Source organism: Aythya fuligula, chromosome 21 (assembly GCF_009819795.1).
Source record: "Aythya fuligula isolate bAytFul2 chromosome 21, bAytFul2.pri, whole genome shotgun sequence".
Taxonomy (NCBI): domain Eukaryota; kingdom Metazoa; phylum Chordata; class Aves; order Anseriformes; family Anatidae; genus Aythya; species Aythya fuligula.
Genome location: NC_045579.1, coordinates 1905054 through 1922934, shown reverse-complemented (window position 1 = coordinate 1922934; position 17881 = coordinate 1905054). Strand labels below are relative to the sequence as shown.

The window sequence follows — 17881 nt, the reverse complement described above, 5'->3', positions numbered from 1 at the left end:
TGTCTTGATTGTGCATGCAGTGGATGCTTTCCAGCATCCGTGCAAATGTAGTTGGCATCCCGAGCGCGTGCACTCAAATCAAGAGCTGGTTCATGTTCTCCATGCAGAGCAGAGAGAGATGGTTTCTTCCGTGGCCATCACCTGGGGCTTAGCCACAGAAGCACTGGCTGGCCTCTGTCTTGTACAGTCTCTCCTGCAAGCTTTACGCTTTCCCCTGGCTGGGGAACATTCCCACACTTTACCCAAAGTATTGGCAGGGCATAACCCAAGCATCCCTTCTCTTGCCATCAGCCTGGTGTAATTATGCCAGCCAATAGCTAATTAGGATGAAAAAACCATCAGTGCAGGAGATACGACAAGTTTTAGGAAGGACGAGGAGCGTTGTCCAGAAAGTTCTCTGCCTGCGTGGCTTAGGAAGCCACCCTCTGCCTCTGTTCAGTGCTGATCAGCTGTAGCAGCATCTGCCTTACTTCTGCCCAAATTGCCTGGAAAAATGGCTTTAATATTGGTTTAATTTTTATGTATGGCAAGTCCTTGAAATGCTGTTCCTTCCTGTCGGCTACTGCAAGGCCAAGGATTCTGCCTGCCATGCACAGTGCTGAGAAAAAACATCTCACTTTTGCAAATGGGAATGAAAGGGGATGGAAAGAACCTGTCCGGGCCAGGGCTCCTCCTCAGCCACCACTGCAGAGCTGCTCCCAGGCTGTGATTTTGGATTTTGAGGAGGAAACTCCAGCTGGACACTGCAGGGAATGAGGGAGCCAGGTCCCTGCAGAGCAGGGAGGCACAGTGCTCCGGTCCCTGCTGCCTGCTCGCTGCCTGCACCTACCTGAGCACAGGCAGAGGGGGAAAAGCAATGAAAGGGCTGGAGCAGGGGGGTGGAGGGAGGGTGAGGAGCAAGCCCTGGAAGACCTCCTTTCCTCCTCCTGCCCCTTCACCATCCTCAAGCCCCAGACCAACACTGACTCCTTGTTTTTCCTTCCTCCTGCAGAGACGCTGATGGACTCCACAACGGCCACAGCAGAGCTGGGCTGGACGGTGCATCCTCCCTCGGGGGTAAGTCATCCTCCTGCTGTACGGGAGCTGCGCGCCAGGGCTGTGGTCTCTGGGCTGCAGGTGGGGTTGCTCAGTGAAAGGCACCTGCTGAAGTGCTTTGGCACTTATAAAAAAGTATAAAAAATATAAAAGAGTATAAAAACATGAAGACAATTTTAGTTTCTTGTAGCTTTCTTTCTACTTCCCCAGACTATCCCATGTTCAAGAAGGGCAGTTCTCACCTTACAGCATCAGGCTCACGTGATGTTGGAGGACTTACACTCGCTGTGAAGCTGCCCTGTAGTCAGTTAAAGAGGAGGGAGAAGGAGGAATGAAACGCGAAGGCCACCATCATTTGTCCCCAGAATCTCACGTGTTATCTTATTGCTCATCACCTGCTGCAGGACAGGATCAGGGCATTGGCCTGAGAGGTTGCACACTTAGCAATATGGCCCTGGGGTAACATGGACCCAGACAAGGCTGTTAAGAACACCCGGCAACTCACGGCAGGACCTTTGCTAGCTTGGTGTTGATTCTCTCCACTTTACTGTCACCAGGAGTCCCCTGGGCCCCATCCCAAGGCCACCCAGGACAAGCTCCTTCAAACCAGAGCTTGGCCAAGACTACATGTCTTTGGAAGAGGCCCCGGCCACCTCTGTCTCTCAGAGGGTTTGTGTGGGGCACTGAGATGCTTGGAGCATCCCTCCCCTCTCTGCCTGCAGTGGCTGGGAGCAGCTTGGGGCCATGGTGCCCGACACCCCCTGGCTGGGGTGAAGGTGAGGCTGGCAAGGGACCCTCGCAGTACCCCGAGCCAAGCTGTGCCCCCTCATGCAGCATTGTGCTCACCCTTGGGTCTGGCAGCTGAAGCCGAATTCCCTTCCCCACGCATGCTGAAGGCTCAGCACCCAGCCCCGGCCAGGGCCAGATGAAGACATTCCTTTGGGCCTCACCCCGGGGCTGACAGTCCTCTCCCGGAGCCAGCTTGGCAGAAGAAAAGAAACGGATGAGAAAAGCCTCTGTGGAGGAGATTAAACCCTGCGAGAGCGGCCTCCTCGGTCTGCCTGGCCGACCTGCGGTGCCGGGGCGTGGGGGGCTTTCGGCACCGGTCCCCCATCACCATGATAAAGCCCCGCACCCGCCTGCCAGCCCGACCGCCCCACCAGCTCCAGCCCGGCCGCCGAGGGGGGATGACGGGCACACAATGGGCAGGAGCAGAGGTCAAGTCTTTTTCTCTCCTCGCCCAGCCTTTCTTGTTTGCGGTTTTTCCATATGTAAAGCACGCCTTGCTTCCAGCTCGCCAGCCCCGCGGTAATGAGGCCTGGGCCTGCTGGAAGCCGTCTCTCCGTATTATTGTGCTGCCTTCTTCTTTTGAGTTCCCGGCATGTTAATTAGAGAGCGAGGAGAAAGGGAGAAGCTTCTAATTAAGCGATGAGGGGCTGATGCACAGGGGTGACTTTCTCTCCCAGCTGGGAGAAGGGAGCTCGGGAACGGGGCGTTGCGGGATCGGCTCGGCCAGCGGTGCCAGCGGCCCCACACAGCCCCTGCTCGCCGTGCTGGGCACCTTGAGCTGGCCCTGGGCATCCTGCTCGGTTCCTCATCCCTTCTGGGAGCCTCTTAGGAAGAAGGCTTTCGGGAAGCCCAGCACGGTGCTGGTGCTGCTGGTGGGGTCGCCTCCTGTCCCCACAGATGATGCAGCTTCATTAAGATCGGGTGCAACCGGGGTCACCTGGAAGAAGCCCCTGATTGCTGCTCTGTTTAGTATTTTATTTCTGATTATTAGTAGGCTAAAAGTAGGGTTTTATTATTATTATTATTATTATTAGTTTTTTTTCCCTTGCTGTGGAGCTCCTGTGCTGCTCGTAGCTCTCCCTTTGCCCTGCCTCCACCATCCACCGTGAGCCTCAGGCTGCAGAGACTCCTTCCACCACCTGCTCCTCCTGCCTCCCGTGCTGAGCTCTTCAGGCTGTGTCCTGAGCCCTCCCTGGGGCCATGCAGGAAGGGATGAGGGGCAGGTCAGGTGCTGGGCATCCCTGTGCCCAGGTACTGTCATCCCTGGTGGCTGACGTGCTGGTTTGGAGTGGTCCAGGCAAGGGAGAGCCAAGTCAGAGGCAGGGCAGGGGAAGTAATTGCTTTCTTATGTCTTGCCCTTGGTCCTTTCACCCCAGCAGTGCCCTAAAAAGCAGAGAGAGCCTGCATTTTTCCGCTAGCATGCCAAATTTGTTTCTGGAAAACAAAGCAAAGGCTCCCCCTGCATTTTGAGAGGATGCTCTCCTCCCCTCCCTCCCCACAACGGGAGCAGATTTGCAGCCATGGCCAATCAGCAATGGTTGGAGCTGTTTAGGGATCTTCCCTGACAGCCTTCTGTTCAGCTGTTAGCCTTGATGTGCAAAAAGCAATCTGTCTCTCATCTCGGGAGCCTCTCTCTGCAGTCCTGAGTGCCCTTGTGAAGCTGTTTGCTGGCCACAGGGCGGGGATATGGGGACGGCTCTGCTCCCGCAGGGCTTTTACTGCAGCCCTTGGTCCTGGCACAGATGCTGGATCCGAGCACCAGGAGCATCGACTGTGTGCTGCTGTCCTGCCCTGGGTGCTGCAGTGCTGCCAGGGCAGGGCTGTGCCATGCACGGTGAATTTCGGTGGGAAACAGCTCGGTTTCCACCTGAGCAGGTTTACGGACAAGTTCACAGAGAGCTGCTCCAGCTGGCTGGGGTTGTGTCACTCTAGCTGGACCCCAATCCCTATGGTGGTTGGGCCCTTGCTCACCCTTGCTGCCATGGAGCCTTGCCAAACCCGAGACAGAAAGGGATTTTCCTCCTCCCTTCTCCTTCCCTGGGTCACCTCTCTGGTGCAATCTGCCCAGGGCGTTCAGCAGCACGGTTTGGTGGGGTCCTCAGTGACAGGAATCCTGCTGGATCCCAGCGGGTAAATCCCATCTCTGACCCGCTCTGAAGTGTCTCCCCATCCTACAAAGGATGGAGACAGCAACAAGCCCTGAAGGACTGGACAAAAGGGCAGAGACCTGGACATGGCCAGCCAGGAGTGGGTGCAGGTAAGGGTGGTGGTGTAGCTGCCCTGAGCAGAGCTGGTTGCTGCTGTTAGTCAGCTGGGATGAGCTGGGATGACCTTCCCATGGGGAAACCCAAGATTATTTGCAGGGAAAATACACTGACTGTGAGCTGTGTTGCTGGGAAGGATGCTACTGCAGGGCCACAAGCCGTGGGACATGCCACAGGCTCACCTTTAAGACAGAGAGCACTCCGGCTTGGGGCTGACCCCTGTGTCACACCAAAAAAAGTTGGTCCTTGTAGGATGAGGGCCACCAGAGGGATCGAGGCCAGCACGTCCCCCGTTCTGGATACGTGGCGAGGTCAGGCAGGCTCCCGTAAACCTTCCCACTGGCTGCTGGCCAGTCTCTTCCTGCACATCCTGAACCGTGGGCTTGGTCGAGGAGGCAGGGTGGGATCCCACGGATGGTGAAGCGCTGGAGGGGGCCCTGAGCTGCCCTTTCCATCCCCAGTCCCTGGGGGGGATGCTGAGGGGTTTTGCCAGCCCGCTGGCTGCCTGCACCTTGCGCCGTGCTCCAGCTGCAGCCTGGAGGAGGTTTTGCAGTCACGTTGTGAACTCCTGAGAAAGCAGAGTCTGTCTGCCACGTTTGTAACCGTAGCGGCACCGGGGGGAATACATCTGCTAAAGGCATCGTGTTACTTTGCTGGGAGGCTCTGCAGTTGTGAGGCCTCTGCAGCGCCGCGCAGCCGCTCGGGGGGAGCCCCTGCTAAAGCCATTACCGCTGCCGGCGCGCTGCGTGGCCCCACCATGCCCCGACGCACCCAGGCCACGTGTGGGGACGTTTTACCCAAAATGGTTGGGATTGGGATTGACACTGGCATGGGCACGGTGTGGCACAGCTCGTATGGGGCCAGTGTGCCCGCTCAGCGTGCGAGGGGACTGGGAAGAGGCAAAGCAGGCGGGAGCCCCATTTAATGCCGTGTCTTTCGGTTCCGTGCAGCCCGCTGACTTTCTTTCTGTCCGCAGTGGGAAGAGGTGAGTGGATACGACGAGAACATGAACACAATCCGCACCTACCAGGTGTGCAACGTCTTTGAGTCCAGCCAGAACAACTGGCTCCGGACCAAGTACATCCGGAGGCGAGGAGCACACCGCATCCACGTGGAGATGAAATTTTCCGTCCGGGACTGCAGCAGCATCCCTAACGTCCCAGGCTCCTGTAAGGAGACTTTTAATCTCTACTACTACGAATCAGACTTTGACTCTGCCACCAAGACTTTTCCCAACTGGATGGAAAACCCTTGGATGAAGGTAGATACAATTGCTGCCGACGAGAGCTTCTCGCAGGTGGACTTAGGTGGGCGGGTGATGAAGATCAACACCGAGGTGCGCAGCTTTGGGCCCGTCTCCAAAAATGGTTTCTACCTGGCCTTCCAGGACTATGGAGGCTGCATGTCTTTGATCGCAGTCCGCGTCTTCTACCGCAAGTGTCCCCGTGTGATCCAGAACGGGGCTGTCTTCCAAGAAACTCTTTCAGGAGCTGAGAGCACCTCCCTGGTGGCGGCTCGGGGCACGTGCATCACCAACGCGGAGGAGGTGGATGTGCCCATCAAGCTGTACTGCAACGGGGACGGCGAGTGGCTGGTGCCCATCGGCCGCTGCATGTGCAGGGCAGGCTACGAGTCGGTGGAAAACGGGACCGTCTGCAGAGGTAACTGCTTCTGTTCTTGCTTCAGGTGCTCATTTTGCTGCCGCGGTGGGCTCTGCTGATGTTGGTGCTTGGGATTTGCAGCCACGGTCTGCAGGGAGTGGGACTCATCCATCCCTTGCAGAGGCTCTGCCTTACCTCTGGGTCCTCTGAGCCTCCGAGTCCAGGGGTGCCATCAAGTCCCTGGTGCCTTTCGTGCTCCCCAGGCCTTGGAGAGGTGTGTGTTCAGCTATGGTGCATGTGCCACTGAGCTGTGCCTCTGGTCTGCAGCCGCCAAAATTCTGGGGCTAGAATGGAAGAGGGAGCAAGAGGAGGTGTTGAGGGTCTGGAGAAGAGGGAGATTCCTCCCTGGTTGCACAGAAACAGGTACGGGGCCTTGCAGGAGGAACTGCTTGAGTTTCAGTTTATATCCTGTGGCTCGGTGTGGACTGAAATGCTCCTGGGGTAAGGGGAGCAGGGCTCCAGGCATCCAAACATCGCGCAGTGTGAAGGACCCAGCTGCCTGCAGCATTCTGCTGGGGAGGTGCATACGGCCTAGGACTGGATGTGTTCATGGGATGCTGGTGGCCAGGCTCGCCTCTGCAGGCTGAACATCGCCAAACCTGGCCCCCGAGCTCCCTCTGTAGCCAGAAGATTCCTGCCTGAAGGTCAATGTCCAAGCAGATTTGGGGAGCATCTGCTTCTCCCGTGGGGCTCAGATGCATCCCACAGTGCAGAGAGCCCCAGGCAGGTGCGATGGGGCTGCTCAGGGCTGGGTGGGAGAGGAAACACCCCGCACAGTCCCAGCCACTCAATCCTGCTGGCAGCTGATCTGTCCTATCTCAGTGATTATCTCTGTAGGGGTAGGGATTGGGGTGATCCTTTCCCCACTTTCTCCACCGCCTTTTCTGCACCTCCTGGGAAGGGGTGCAGGACATCCACCGTGTCCTTCGAAGTGGAGGGCTCTGCTTTGATGGAAATTGGGTCATGGGCACCGAGGATGGGTGAGGAGAAAGTAGCCAAAATGATGTGCTTAGCAGTGTGCTGGGTGGGTGTGCTCCGAGCTGCTGGAGTTAGGAAGACGGGGAAGTGGGAGAGCTGCAGAAAAGGAGCAAGAAAGCAAAGCAGAGCAAACCGTGGCGTTTGGCAAACCGATTCTTTCTTCCCTGTCCCAGCCAAACATCAAAATCCCATTACAGTTTTGATAGCATCGGCACACTGAGCAGAGCTGGAATTTCTCTGAGATCAATTATAGATACGTCAGCAGGCGGTGCAGAGCCTCAGGTGCTGTGCAGGGAAGGAGCTGCTTCCCCTCCCTGCTTGCTGCAGGAAGGGACGGGTTGCAGCTCCAAGCAAGCACGGGGAAGGTGCTGATAGTGGGGAGATGGCCACGCCAGAGAAGGGGGAGAGTCTCTGGCAGCATTTGGCTGGGCCTGCAGGCTGAATAGTCACCGGTCCCTCTGCCATAGGACTAAAGGTGGAGTCTGGGGAGGGCGTGAGGAGAAATTCAAAAATCTGGAAGTGATTTAGCAGTAGTTACTTGTTGAGGCCAAAGGTTCAGAAGTGAAGCCCTTCACGGACATCTTCATTTTGCTACGTGGCTTCTCCTAGGAATGCTCACCTGGAGGATAGAGCACCTCCACTGCTGGCCTGCTCGTGTCAAGCTACAGGTCCTGACGTGCTGGGGCATCCTTTAATTTCCTTGCTTTAAACCCCTGTCACGGGGGCACTGAGCAGCTATTCCCACCAAGCTAAGAGGAGATCAGGTGCCCTCCAGCTGTAGCAGGGACGGTGCTGGGGACGGGGAGCAGTGCTGCAATGCAATGTGAAAAGGGAGCCTCGATAATCCCAGCCTCAGGGGGAGGCTGGATGCTTTGCTGTGCCCAAGGGAAGCACTCACAGCAACAAAAGAAAGCCAAAATGATTCACGTGAGCTTTTCCATCTCAGCCCTTTTTTATTATCATTATTTTTTGCCCAAGCAGCCCCAGCCCTGCGCAACGCTTTGCTCCGATGCAGTTTCAGTTTCTGAGCTTGTGCTGCTCCTTCAAAGCAGCTCCCCAGCCGTGGAGCCAGCCCAGCCACGGGGCTGTCCCTCTGAAGGCAGCAGGGTGCCCGGCTCCTCCGTCGCAGCGTCCCCTTCTGCAGCTTGGTGCAGCAGCTGGGGGCCGAGCTGGAGGGAGCGAGCAGGAGAAAAGCCGGGTTCTCTGCTTTGTCTGTGCAGCAGCAGCAGGATTTTGGGAGGTCCGGTACCTCGGCAGCTGTTTCTCCAGCCGGTGCTGGCGTGCGCGTGGCCCCACGCTCCCCACTGTCATTAATCACCTGGTGGCCGGCAGCCTGCCCTCGCCGTGGGGCAGCTGCCTGTGGGGCTGCGAGCGGGGCTGGAGGGGGCCCTGGGGGTCCTGTGGGATCGGAGCATTTCCTACAATTCCCCCACCAGCCCCAGACAGAAAAGCTGGGGTGAGCGGGGGGCAGGAGCGGAGCCGTCCCACAGAAGTGGTGGGACACAGCCATAGCATTCCTGTCTTCTTCCAGATCCTGGTGAGGCAGTGAGCAGACTGGGGAGGGGGCTGATGACCCCAGCTGGGTCAATAGGGCTGTCCTGCCCTGCTCCATGGGGTGAGGACCCACGGGGCTGCAGCCCTGTGACCCTGCCCTGCTCCCATCACATCCCGGTGCCAGCACCCACAGTGTGAGCCGTCTGGCTCGGGGGGAGCCCGCTGATACATGTGGCCGGCAGGTTTCCTCGTGTTTTCAGGGGCGGGAGGGAATCTGGGCCCTTTTCCAGCAGCAAAACAAAAGCAAATCCGAGCTGGCTTTCGGCGCGAAGTGCTCTCACACGGCTCGGTAGCCCGAGCGGGACGTGGCAAGGAGCCTTGGGGATGAAGCCCACTCGTGCTGCCTTTGGGTCTTGGTGGAAAAGGGCGCCCCGAGCAGCGGGCAGCCTGTCCCCGTGCAGCTGCAAGGGGCTGGAAGGAGCTGCTCATTTTCTCCGCCGGGCTTTTCATCCGGCCAACGCAGCGCAAGCCGGCTCACAGCAGCAGCAGCAGCAGCAGCAGCGGCGTACACGAGGGATATTTATGGGGGAAGTTCATGCATCTAACAGCTTAAGCTCCTTTAAGCTCGCAGCCCCAGCACAAAAGGATTTGGGGGCAGTTAACAATTCGGCGTGGTTAAGAGATTTTCATTTCGCTGGGCCTTGCTCGCCGATCCCGCAGGGCCCTGCCGGGGCTGCCTGGCCCTGCCGAGCATCGCCCCAGCTCCGTCCCACGGTGTGGGGCTTGTGCATGCTCCTGCCCTCACCACCCCCATGCCCATCCCTGCATGTTCAGCCCCATCCTCCTGCCTCCCTGCTTCACCTTCCCCTGCTCTCCGCCTGCCTTTTTTTTCCTCCATCTCCCTGTTCTTTGTCTGGCGGCCTCCCCCCTCCTCCCCCGCCTGTCCCTCCCAAGCAGCATATTAAGCGCATTTCTGTCTCTGCCTCCCTTATTCATTGGCTCTGCTCTGCAACAGAGGAGGCAGAGCCATTGTGCTCCCTGCTCTCTCTCCTCGGGCTGGACGGCAGCTGAACGCTCCCCGTGACGGTCTCTGCCTGCTCAGGGATGGCAGCCACAGGCTGGTCCTGGCCCTTGAGCCCTGCTGCCATCTCCAGCCTCTCTTCTCCTCCAGCTTCCACTTTCACGTGCCCGGTGAAGTGGGCAGCCTCTTCTTTGTTGCATTTGTGTAGTATTGAGTGTGGGGAGCCCGAGCCTTGCCGTGGTGACGGGGTGGTTTTGGCCTGCAGGAGCTGGAGGTGGTGCTCTCATGTTGTGAGGCGCACGGCATCGCCCCTTAGGGCCACGGGCATTGCCCAGGAGAGGAGCTCAGGGCAATAGTGAGGTGGGGAGACTGGTGACGTGCTGAGGAGAGGAGAAACCTGGTCACTTAGGTGGTCTGTAGAAGATCCAGGTTGCCATCTGCCTTCTCCAGCTCAAGGTTGAGCAGCGGGCTTGGTCCCGCCGTGCTGCGTTGGGTTTTGGTGTGGGGCCAGGCCTGTGCTGATGGTTTGGAGTAGAGTGCTCGGAGGGGCAGCGTCTTCCTGACGTGCCGAGGAAGGGTATGTTCTTGCTGTCTTGTGATCACGTCCCATATGTACGTGATGTTTTGAAGATATGGGGCTATTTATGGCTCCGTGCCTGTTTTGGTTCTGGGCCTCAACTGATAATGCTGGACCCAGCCAATAAATTGCAAGGCCCTAGGGGTAATTAAGTTCTTACAGGAAGCATTCCTGGTTGAGCTAGAGCAGATACAGCCAATTGTGATGTAAATGTTTCCAGAGAAGGAGAATTACCCGTTAAATGCTTCCAGTGGTTGTTCCTGCTTCCCCCCCTTTACCCATCCCTCCCCCCTTACCAGTGCCCCCCAGTCCTGACTGTGCCTGGCCCCAGGACCCCAGGTCACACATTCCCACAACTCTGCCTCCATCCCTCTAAGAGCAATCCTCCACCCCCGAATGCCAGAGAGGATGGCACCTCCCTCCCTGCAATTTCCCTGTCCCTATTACCCCAGGTTTGCTTTAACCCTCGTGGCAATGACTCTGCAGTGGGGTGTTCTGGCAGGATCCTCGTCCGTCGTGGCAGGACCCCCAGCAGAGGAGCGGGGTGCCCTCGGTACTGAAATGCACACTGCTTGCTTGTGCCCAGCTCACCGAGGCACACGTGCATCAGTAACCCACCACCTTCACTACTTACCGCACCGCAACTCCCATGTCATCGGCTAACTTTATTAGGAACACTTTGGGCTTTCTCCTGGGTCATTGATAAAAATGCTAAATAGCCCAGAGCCACGAATCAAATCTGCTGGCTCTAGTAGAAACAGACCTGCTCTCCGCGCATTCCCTGCTTAGATCTCAGACCGTAGCAGTATCAGCTAGCCAAGTTTTAATGCATTGAATATGTCCCACGGTGTCTGCAGACCCTCTAATTTCTGAATCAAAATATCGCATGTTGCCGAGGGAAACGCTCTTCAGAAGTTTGGGTGCGTTGTGCTAACGCTGTTACCTCTCCAACCAATCTTGTAATTGCATCAAAAAACATACAAGGCTAATTTGCCTTAATCTGTTTCCCATATATGTTCATAGATTGGCACTGCTCTCGCTACCTTCCTTTAATCCTTCACCGACCAAATCCCCCAGCTGGCACATCCTTATTTGACTGGTCCTGATGTTGCGGTGGCAGTCCTAAAATAGCCACGAGTGCCTCATTTAACAAATGGCTTTTTCCTACCTCTCTGAAGCATTGCACTATTTCACGGCATGTGGAAAGTGAACATTAGCTGTCAACTGGTTCATCAGCCAACTCTTTAAAAACTCTTAGGTAGATGCTATCCTGACACACTGATTTAACAATGTTTAACTTTAGTAGCTGCTATTTAACATCTTGAGTTACTGCTGGAATGGAAAGTATTTCACCATCATCCTATAAGATGATTACATCACCTGGCTTCTTCACAAGTACAAAACAGGAATTTGTCTGCCTTCTCTACAGGGCTGTTGACAATTTAAATGCTCCCAGCCTGCAGTGGCTCCATGTCATTGTGGATGCTGCTCTTTGGGCTTCTCCCTCTCCTCCCTTTCAGTCTGGGGAGCAGGAACCCAGCCCCTTCCACCTCTTTGATTCCTCTCCCTCCTTCTTGCTGACCCCCCCCATGTTGTGAATCCAATTAGGGCTGTGGTGGGGCTCGCAGCTGCTCTGCATTAAATACACCGAGCCTGTTTGGTGCACCGTGGAGCCAGATGAGATGCCAGCCTGTTCTCTGTAAATTCCTGGCTTGTGTTTAGGTTTCTGGAGGTTGGAGCAGAACAAGAGGGTGTGAGATGAGGGGGCTGAGGCTTTTTTTTTTTCCCTGGTGGTCCCAAACTCCAGGAAATGCTGACCTGGCAGGGAGGAGCACAGGTGGCCCAGGACAGGGGAAAGACAATGCTGCTGAAGGAAGCAGGTAGGCAACTCACTTGGAATAGGAAAAGCTGCTTCTGAGGGACTAGATTTCACCAGCCAGCAGCACGTAAAGGAAGTCTGAGGGAAGAAGAGGTGGGCTGAGACCTTCCACAAGAGGTCTTACTGCTCAGGGAAGGGGAACAGACTCGGTTTTCCAGCATATGAGCGTGAGCTTTGAAGGTCGGGATTGTTTCAGAGCACTCCTAGCCCTGTTGTGAAGAGGTATGAAAAGCCCCACGCTGAGCCCCAGGACCAGAAGGTTGGCTGCAGAGGCTGGAGCCCCGGCGTAACACGGGGGCTTCCGTGGCGCTCACATCTGTGCAGATAACAAAACTCCCCCCGATTTATTTTTACACATGAAGCAGCGTTTTGGATCTAATACCACATTCCTCTTCTTGCTACACCCATGTGAGCTGGGAATAGCTGTGCTCACTCCTCTGGAAGGACCCAGGGGGAGAGCCTGATTTCTTCCTGCTTTCCCTCTCTCACCCTCATAGACCTCAGATTTTTATTTTATTTCATTTTATTATTTTTTTTTTTCTGGGAATAGTGGTAAACATTAATAGGAACTGGAATAAACAGCTGGGATCCCAGCCCAGGCCTCCAGGATTTTAACTCATTACTAGCATAAAGTGAAGGTGTTTTTACTGGTAGCCATTAGGTTTTAGTTTGGATCGAGGTGCTGAGAGATGTGGGAGGCAAGGAGGGCGTTTTCCTGAATTTAGAAGAGTGCTGATTCTTCATTGTATGTAATCTGAGGAAAACTGGAAAAAAATGCTGCTTTTAAGGATGGTGTTCTTCATTTGAAAATTTTCTGAGTTGGGCCGAAACCAAGGGATTATTTTGAACGTTTAATTTTGGGAAATGCCTTCAGACATTCTCCCTGGAGAGAGCTGCCAATTTAAAGTCAGTGCGATGTCAGATGATCATTCTATAAGATCACGGTTATTTTATTTAATTTTAGCAATGCAAGGTAAAAAACTTACAGAAAATTTAATCTAGAAGCCATGATTAGCTTAATTAGCTCCAGGGAAACACTTTATTGTTCCCCATATGCCTTAGAAACATAGTATATCACTGGAAAGTATGCATAAAAGTCCCCATAAAGGTTAGGAAATGGAATCAAAGCGTTTCACAGCTAACACGATGGCTGTGTTTTTGTAGAACAAACAACATGTAATTAGTTTGGGCCAAAGTACACATTTTTGCACGCTGTACTTTCGGAAGGAGACCTGAGGCACGGTGACACCGACCAGCAATATGCAGACCTTGTTTGAGCGGGGGTGTGATTTCAGCACCGTGGGGAGAAGGGGCGCAAAGGACACGGTGCAAATGCCCTCATTTTTCGACATGTAAGGAATGAGTGTCAAAGAAAAGAAGAAGGAAAAAAAAAAAAAAAAAAAGGCAAGCAAAAAAACACTATAATGTTTGAAAGGTGTTATAAAGTGAACGAACAGGGAGGAAGGGCTGCAGGACCTGGCCACCAGGTGCTGTGGGGCAGGAGCCCAGAGTGCTGCCATGTGCTCTGGGTGAGCTGTGACTGCACTGCAAGCACATTTGTGAGCAGAAGAGTCTCTGAACCAGCACCTCAGACCGCTTCCATGCTGGAAAGCATCAGCAGAAGTCCTTCCCCAAGCACAGGGAAGCTGCAGTGCCTGCATGGCTTGGGTACTTTTCAAATCCCAGCTTTGTTCCCAATGGTGCCCACAAGAGTATGTGGCGCTGCAGGTCAGCACCCCACAGGCTTTAGCATTGTTCTGTAAGGAGTTTGTGTTTAGGATGCTGTGGAAGATCCCGCATTAAGCAGTGGGAGTCATGGGTCAAACACTCTTCACCCCATTCTGTTTTTCCTGACATCCTGATCTCGGCCATCAGGACTGCACGGGGGCTGGCAGAGTGCTTGTGTCTGCCCCCAGAAATGGGGAAACTGCCCTTAGTATGCAAAAAGAAAAGGTAATTTATAGTCTTACAACTGGAAAAGGAGGAAAGGGTATTGTGTGAGCAGGAAACTGTAAGGCACAAGGTCTTTGAAAGCAGGGTGTGAAGGAGAGAGAACCCTACAGAGACCAGGAGCTGCCAGCTCAGTGCACTGTCCTCCTGCATCCAGAGAGCTTGTCCTTAGAAAGGTACCCGACGTGGGGCCCTGGTGAACACCACATGTTCTGCAGGTAGGTGACTCCTGCAAAACCTTTCCATATCTCCGAAACGAGGTCTTCAAAGACAGAGAGCTCTTCCTTGATTTGGTGGGTTGAAACGACACCTGCCAAGCTTCAGGTTACCATCATCCTGGGGTCCTTGGCAGTAAATTGGATTTTTGGACTTTGGAGAGTTTACGTCTAATTTACCTTGAAGGTAAACTGGCGTGTTAGCTCTGCCCCTGGTGTCAAAAAGCCCATGCTCATGGCTCCAACAGGCCAACAGAGCTCTGACCCTTGCAGCCTTTGCAGAGCAGAAAGCAGCTCTGAAGTTTTGTTTGCACCAAGTCAGTGCAACGAAATTTGTGCACTGCAGGGAGCCGTGGGGCTGCCGGGCAGTGAGGGATGCCCTCACGCTGCACCAGGCCCTACCAGCTGCAGGTGTCCGGGGCTTTATTCAGAAGCACGTGATCCTGTGTCCAAGCACACCTCATTTTTCTGACAGCTGGAATAAATTTTCAGATGACTGCAGTGCTTCGTCCAGGGCCAGAGGTGCAGGGCTGGGGAAGAACACGAGGTGTGCGATACAACCGATGCTGTGAGATGCAACCGATGCTGTGGTCGGAGACAGATTGCTGGTGATTAATTAATGGTGCTGGGGGGTGGCTGGCATCCCCTGGCTGCAGTCACATCCAGCAGAGCCCACTCACCCCTCCAAGGGGTTCTGCAGAGGCAGCCAGGGGTCGGTGGGGAGGAGGTGGGCCTGGAGGGAGCATGCAGGGCAAATCCAGAATGCCCTTTGAGGCAGGGTCTGGTTCTTCATTAGATGGGCACTGATGGTTTTCAGGGATGACAAGCTCACGCTTGCAAAGTCTTTTTTTTTTTTCACTTCGAGGCTATTGTCACATTCAGAGCTCATGGAGACCCTGTGGTCAAGAAGACAGTTTTCAAGTCTGAAACCAAAGCTAGCAATTTCTTTTCAAAACATTGTGATCCCAGAAGCACCGTGGTTGTTACACCCGCAGCTGTGACAGGAGACAGGAGTAGTGAAAATATATGGACACATGATAAAGGCTTTATTCATCTCAAACTATCAAAATGCCCAAACCCTCAAGATTATTGAGAATTAAAGTGCAGCCTGAAGTGGAGCCCATAAAATAGAGTAACATGGATGCTTTTCTCCCAATGGCAGTTCTTCCAATCTGGATGGCATTTCAAAAGACCGTAGTGACTTCTGAAGAGGCTGTAGCAACAGATAATATTCGTCAAACAGCAAACAGCACCATCTATTAAATGCACTATATCTGCCTTTTTATGGCATCATCTCTCCAGGAGGCTTTCTGCAGAGACATGGAAATGGTCTGTGCAGCAACGCAGGCTTTTAGACACCAGCCAGTGGTTTCCATCACGCTGTTCCACCTCTCTCCCGGTCCTCATGGGAGAAAATTGTGTCTTTTCTGTCCTGAACTGTGCAGAGCTCACAGATTCAGGCTGTGGGCACGTGCAGTGGCCCAAAGTACCCACAGAATGAGCCACAGAATGAGCTTTCCTCTGTCCCCTTCTCTCTTCTCCTTTCCTTGTCCCTCCAGTCTTGAGCACAAGTGACCATTCTCCAGACACGTATCACTGGGACCATGATCAAGAGCATTGCTTGGGCACATAACCTGCCTGTTTCTTCTAGTGCTGAAGCGTGCTGTCTTCCAAATGGCTCAGGAGCCTCCGGCACAGAGTTTGGTTTGCAGGGAGGTGCGATGAGGGAGGAGGTTACGCCTCAGGCTGAGCAGCCAGAGAGATGCTGGAGCTGCTCTCTTCTGCCAGCCATCACCTGGAGGATTCCTGGAGCAGAAGGCACGAAGGTTTCCTGTAGGGAAAGCACTAAAGCTTTAGGCCCTTCCTGGTAATACTTTGTGGGGCAAGTAAAATTAATTCTGACCCTGTTGGTGTGTGTGTGCATCCCTAGTTAACAAGCCAGAAGCAGAAGATGTGGGGAAAACAGGAACAAGAGAAACACTTGGGGAACGGCTCACACCCGGATAAGCTTCTCGTTCACCTTTACCTGCTGTGCACCCCAATTATGGACTAAAAAATGCCTTCATTTACCACTGCATCACCTTTGCAGAGCTACCTGCAGTCCACAGCACGCCCTTCATGGTGCGTGGTGCCTCACCACCCTTCCTCTTGTTCAGAGGAGGTGACTGATGCCCTTGCTGTAATTTTCAGTCACCTTCACCAGCACAGTGGTTATGCCATTACTGTCGCCTCTGTCAGCTCAGACGTTGAGCCGTGCAGTAATGTTAGTGTTTTACTCTCAATTTACACCCTGGGAGTGGACCTGTGGCATTGACTGAGGAATAAGAGATGCGGTGGCTGTTGTAACAAAAATGTCTCTGGACTTTCTCAAACATGATCTTCCATCTGTGGCTATGTGAATCCCAGCCTTCGGGCCTGCAAAAGGTCTGGAAGTGGCACTGGAAGTGGCAGGGCAGGCCACTTTGCCCTCTCTTATTCCTTACAACGTTTCTTCTCATTTCTAAAGAGGATTAGGAGGCTGGAAGAGGAACTTTGTCATGCCACTGCTTAATCACGTTGCCACCATGAGTATGGTTAATTTGCAAATAGAGTGAGAAACCTAAGTGTATGTATCTACAGGATAGCCTATAATTAGAAATGGTCTTTTTTTTTTTTTTTTTGCTTCTGGAAAGGTTTCTGCTGTCTGGCTCAGATGGAACCGATCCCAGTTTGTTTTTGTTTCTCTTGAATTAGAGCACGGCTGCTCTTTCCAGGATTTCCCAGGCGAAAATATATGCATGAGGACCGCGCATGGTTCTTCATCGCGGATATGTCAAGCCGAATACACAGGCACTTCACACGCAGTCCGTGCACACTTTGATGACTTTGGGGTTCACTTGGCCCTCCAGACCTTATCAGGAGCCCTGGCAGGGATTTGCCCGTGCTGCTCATATGTTCCTATGGAAACCAGAACCAGGATCTCCTGCGCGCTGCAGTGCTGGAGGGGCAAAAGCAAACATGGGTGGGAGGGAAGAAACCAGCGGGGTCGTGGGCAACGTGTGCCCTCCCTTGGCACCCTCAGCGGTGTGCTGAAGCTCCCTGAGAGTGGGAGAGAGGGAAGGAGGCAATTTCAATAGCCTGAGCTTGCCTGCAGCATCCCCGCAGCTCAGAGCAGCCAGGAGCAAGGTGGCAGCTCAACAGGCATGCACAGCCGGCAGCTTGTGGGTGTGAGGTCTGCTTAGCCCAAGGTGAGCTAGCAGGGTGCCGGATACAGCACAGCAATAGCACTGCCCACCTGTGTAGCTCGCTAACGAGCAGGTTTAATTACCCTGGGAGGAGCTGTAGTGGTATCCTTGTGCTTGGTCCGTAGCCTCTGCCGCACCGCCCTGCACATCGCAGCTTCCCCGAGGAGGGGGCTCCTTCAGGCAGCTGCTGGCTCCTGACACAGCCACGGATCTCAGATGTCCTACACCATTCAGGAGCTGTGATCCCAGAGATTTCGCCCTTTTGTGCCCGGTGGGTTTGTGGCACTGCCCTGGCCGCATGCTGGCACCAGCACATCCGCACCCTTTGGTCGGCGTGCCCACGTCCCCGCTGTCCCGCGCCGCATTTCAACCTGCGGGCCCGGTGGTGGCTGCAGCAATGATGAGTGCTGGAGCTGCTAGCAGGCTGGGAACGTCTTTTGTCAAAGCTTGAGATGCCTCCAACCTCCTTTAATTAAAGACAATTACTGCTTTCAGCCCCTCTTCACAGCTCAGCTGGGTTGTTTGCAAACACACAGCTGCGGGAGGCTTTGTGCCCCTCTCCGAGTCCCGCTTCCCTGGAGACGCGCGGAGGTTTCCTTATTATCGGCATTACGGCTAGAGCAGCTGAAGAGGGGGGGCACCCCAGGCTCCCAGGCATCCAGGGTGTGTGGAGGTGCCTGCTGAAAAGCTTGCACGGCCTCCGCAGGGCAGCCTGGAGCAGCGCTGCCTGTCCACGTCCAGCCTTTCCTGCAAAACCTCCCGCGGGGTAAAGCGGCACGCGGCGCCGTGGTTCG

The 17881-nt window shown here is 54.5% G+C and overlaps 1 protein-coding gene across 2 annotated transcripts in view; it reads left to right on the top strand.

Moving 5' to 3' along the window:
• Positions 1-993: 993 nt before the first annotated feature.
• Positions 994-17881, top strand: part of EPHB2 (EPH receptor B2) — a 78105-nt gene continuing 61217 nt past the window's right edge. For both annotated transcript variants that reach the window (XM_032201462.1, XM_032201461.1), the window contains exons 1-2: positions 994-1056; positions 5065-5749. In XM_032201462.1, the coding sequence (XP_032057353.1) occupies positions 1000-1056; positions 5065-5749 (742 nt within the window). In that variant the 5' untranslated portion in view covers positions 994-999. The remainder of the gene's footprint in view (positions 1057-5064; positions 5750-17881) is intronic.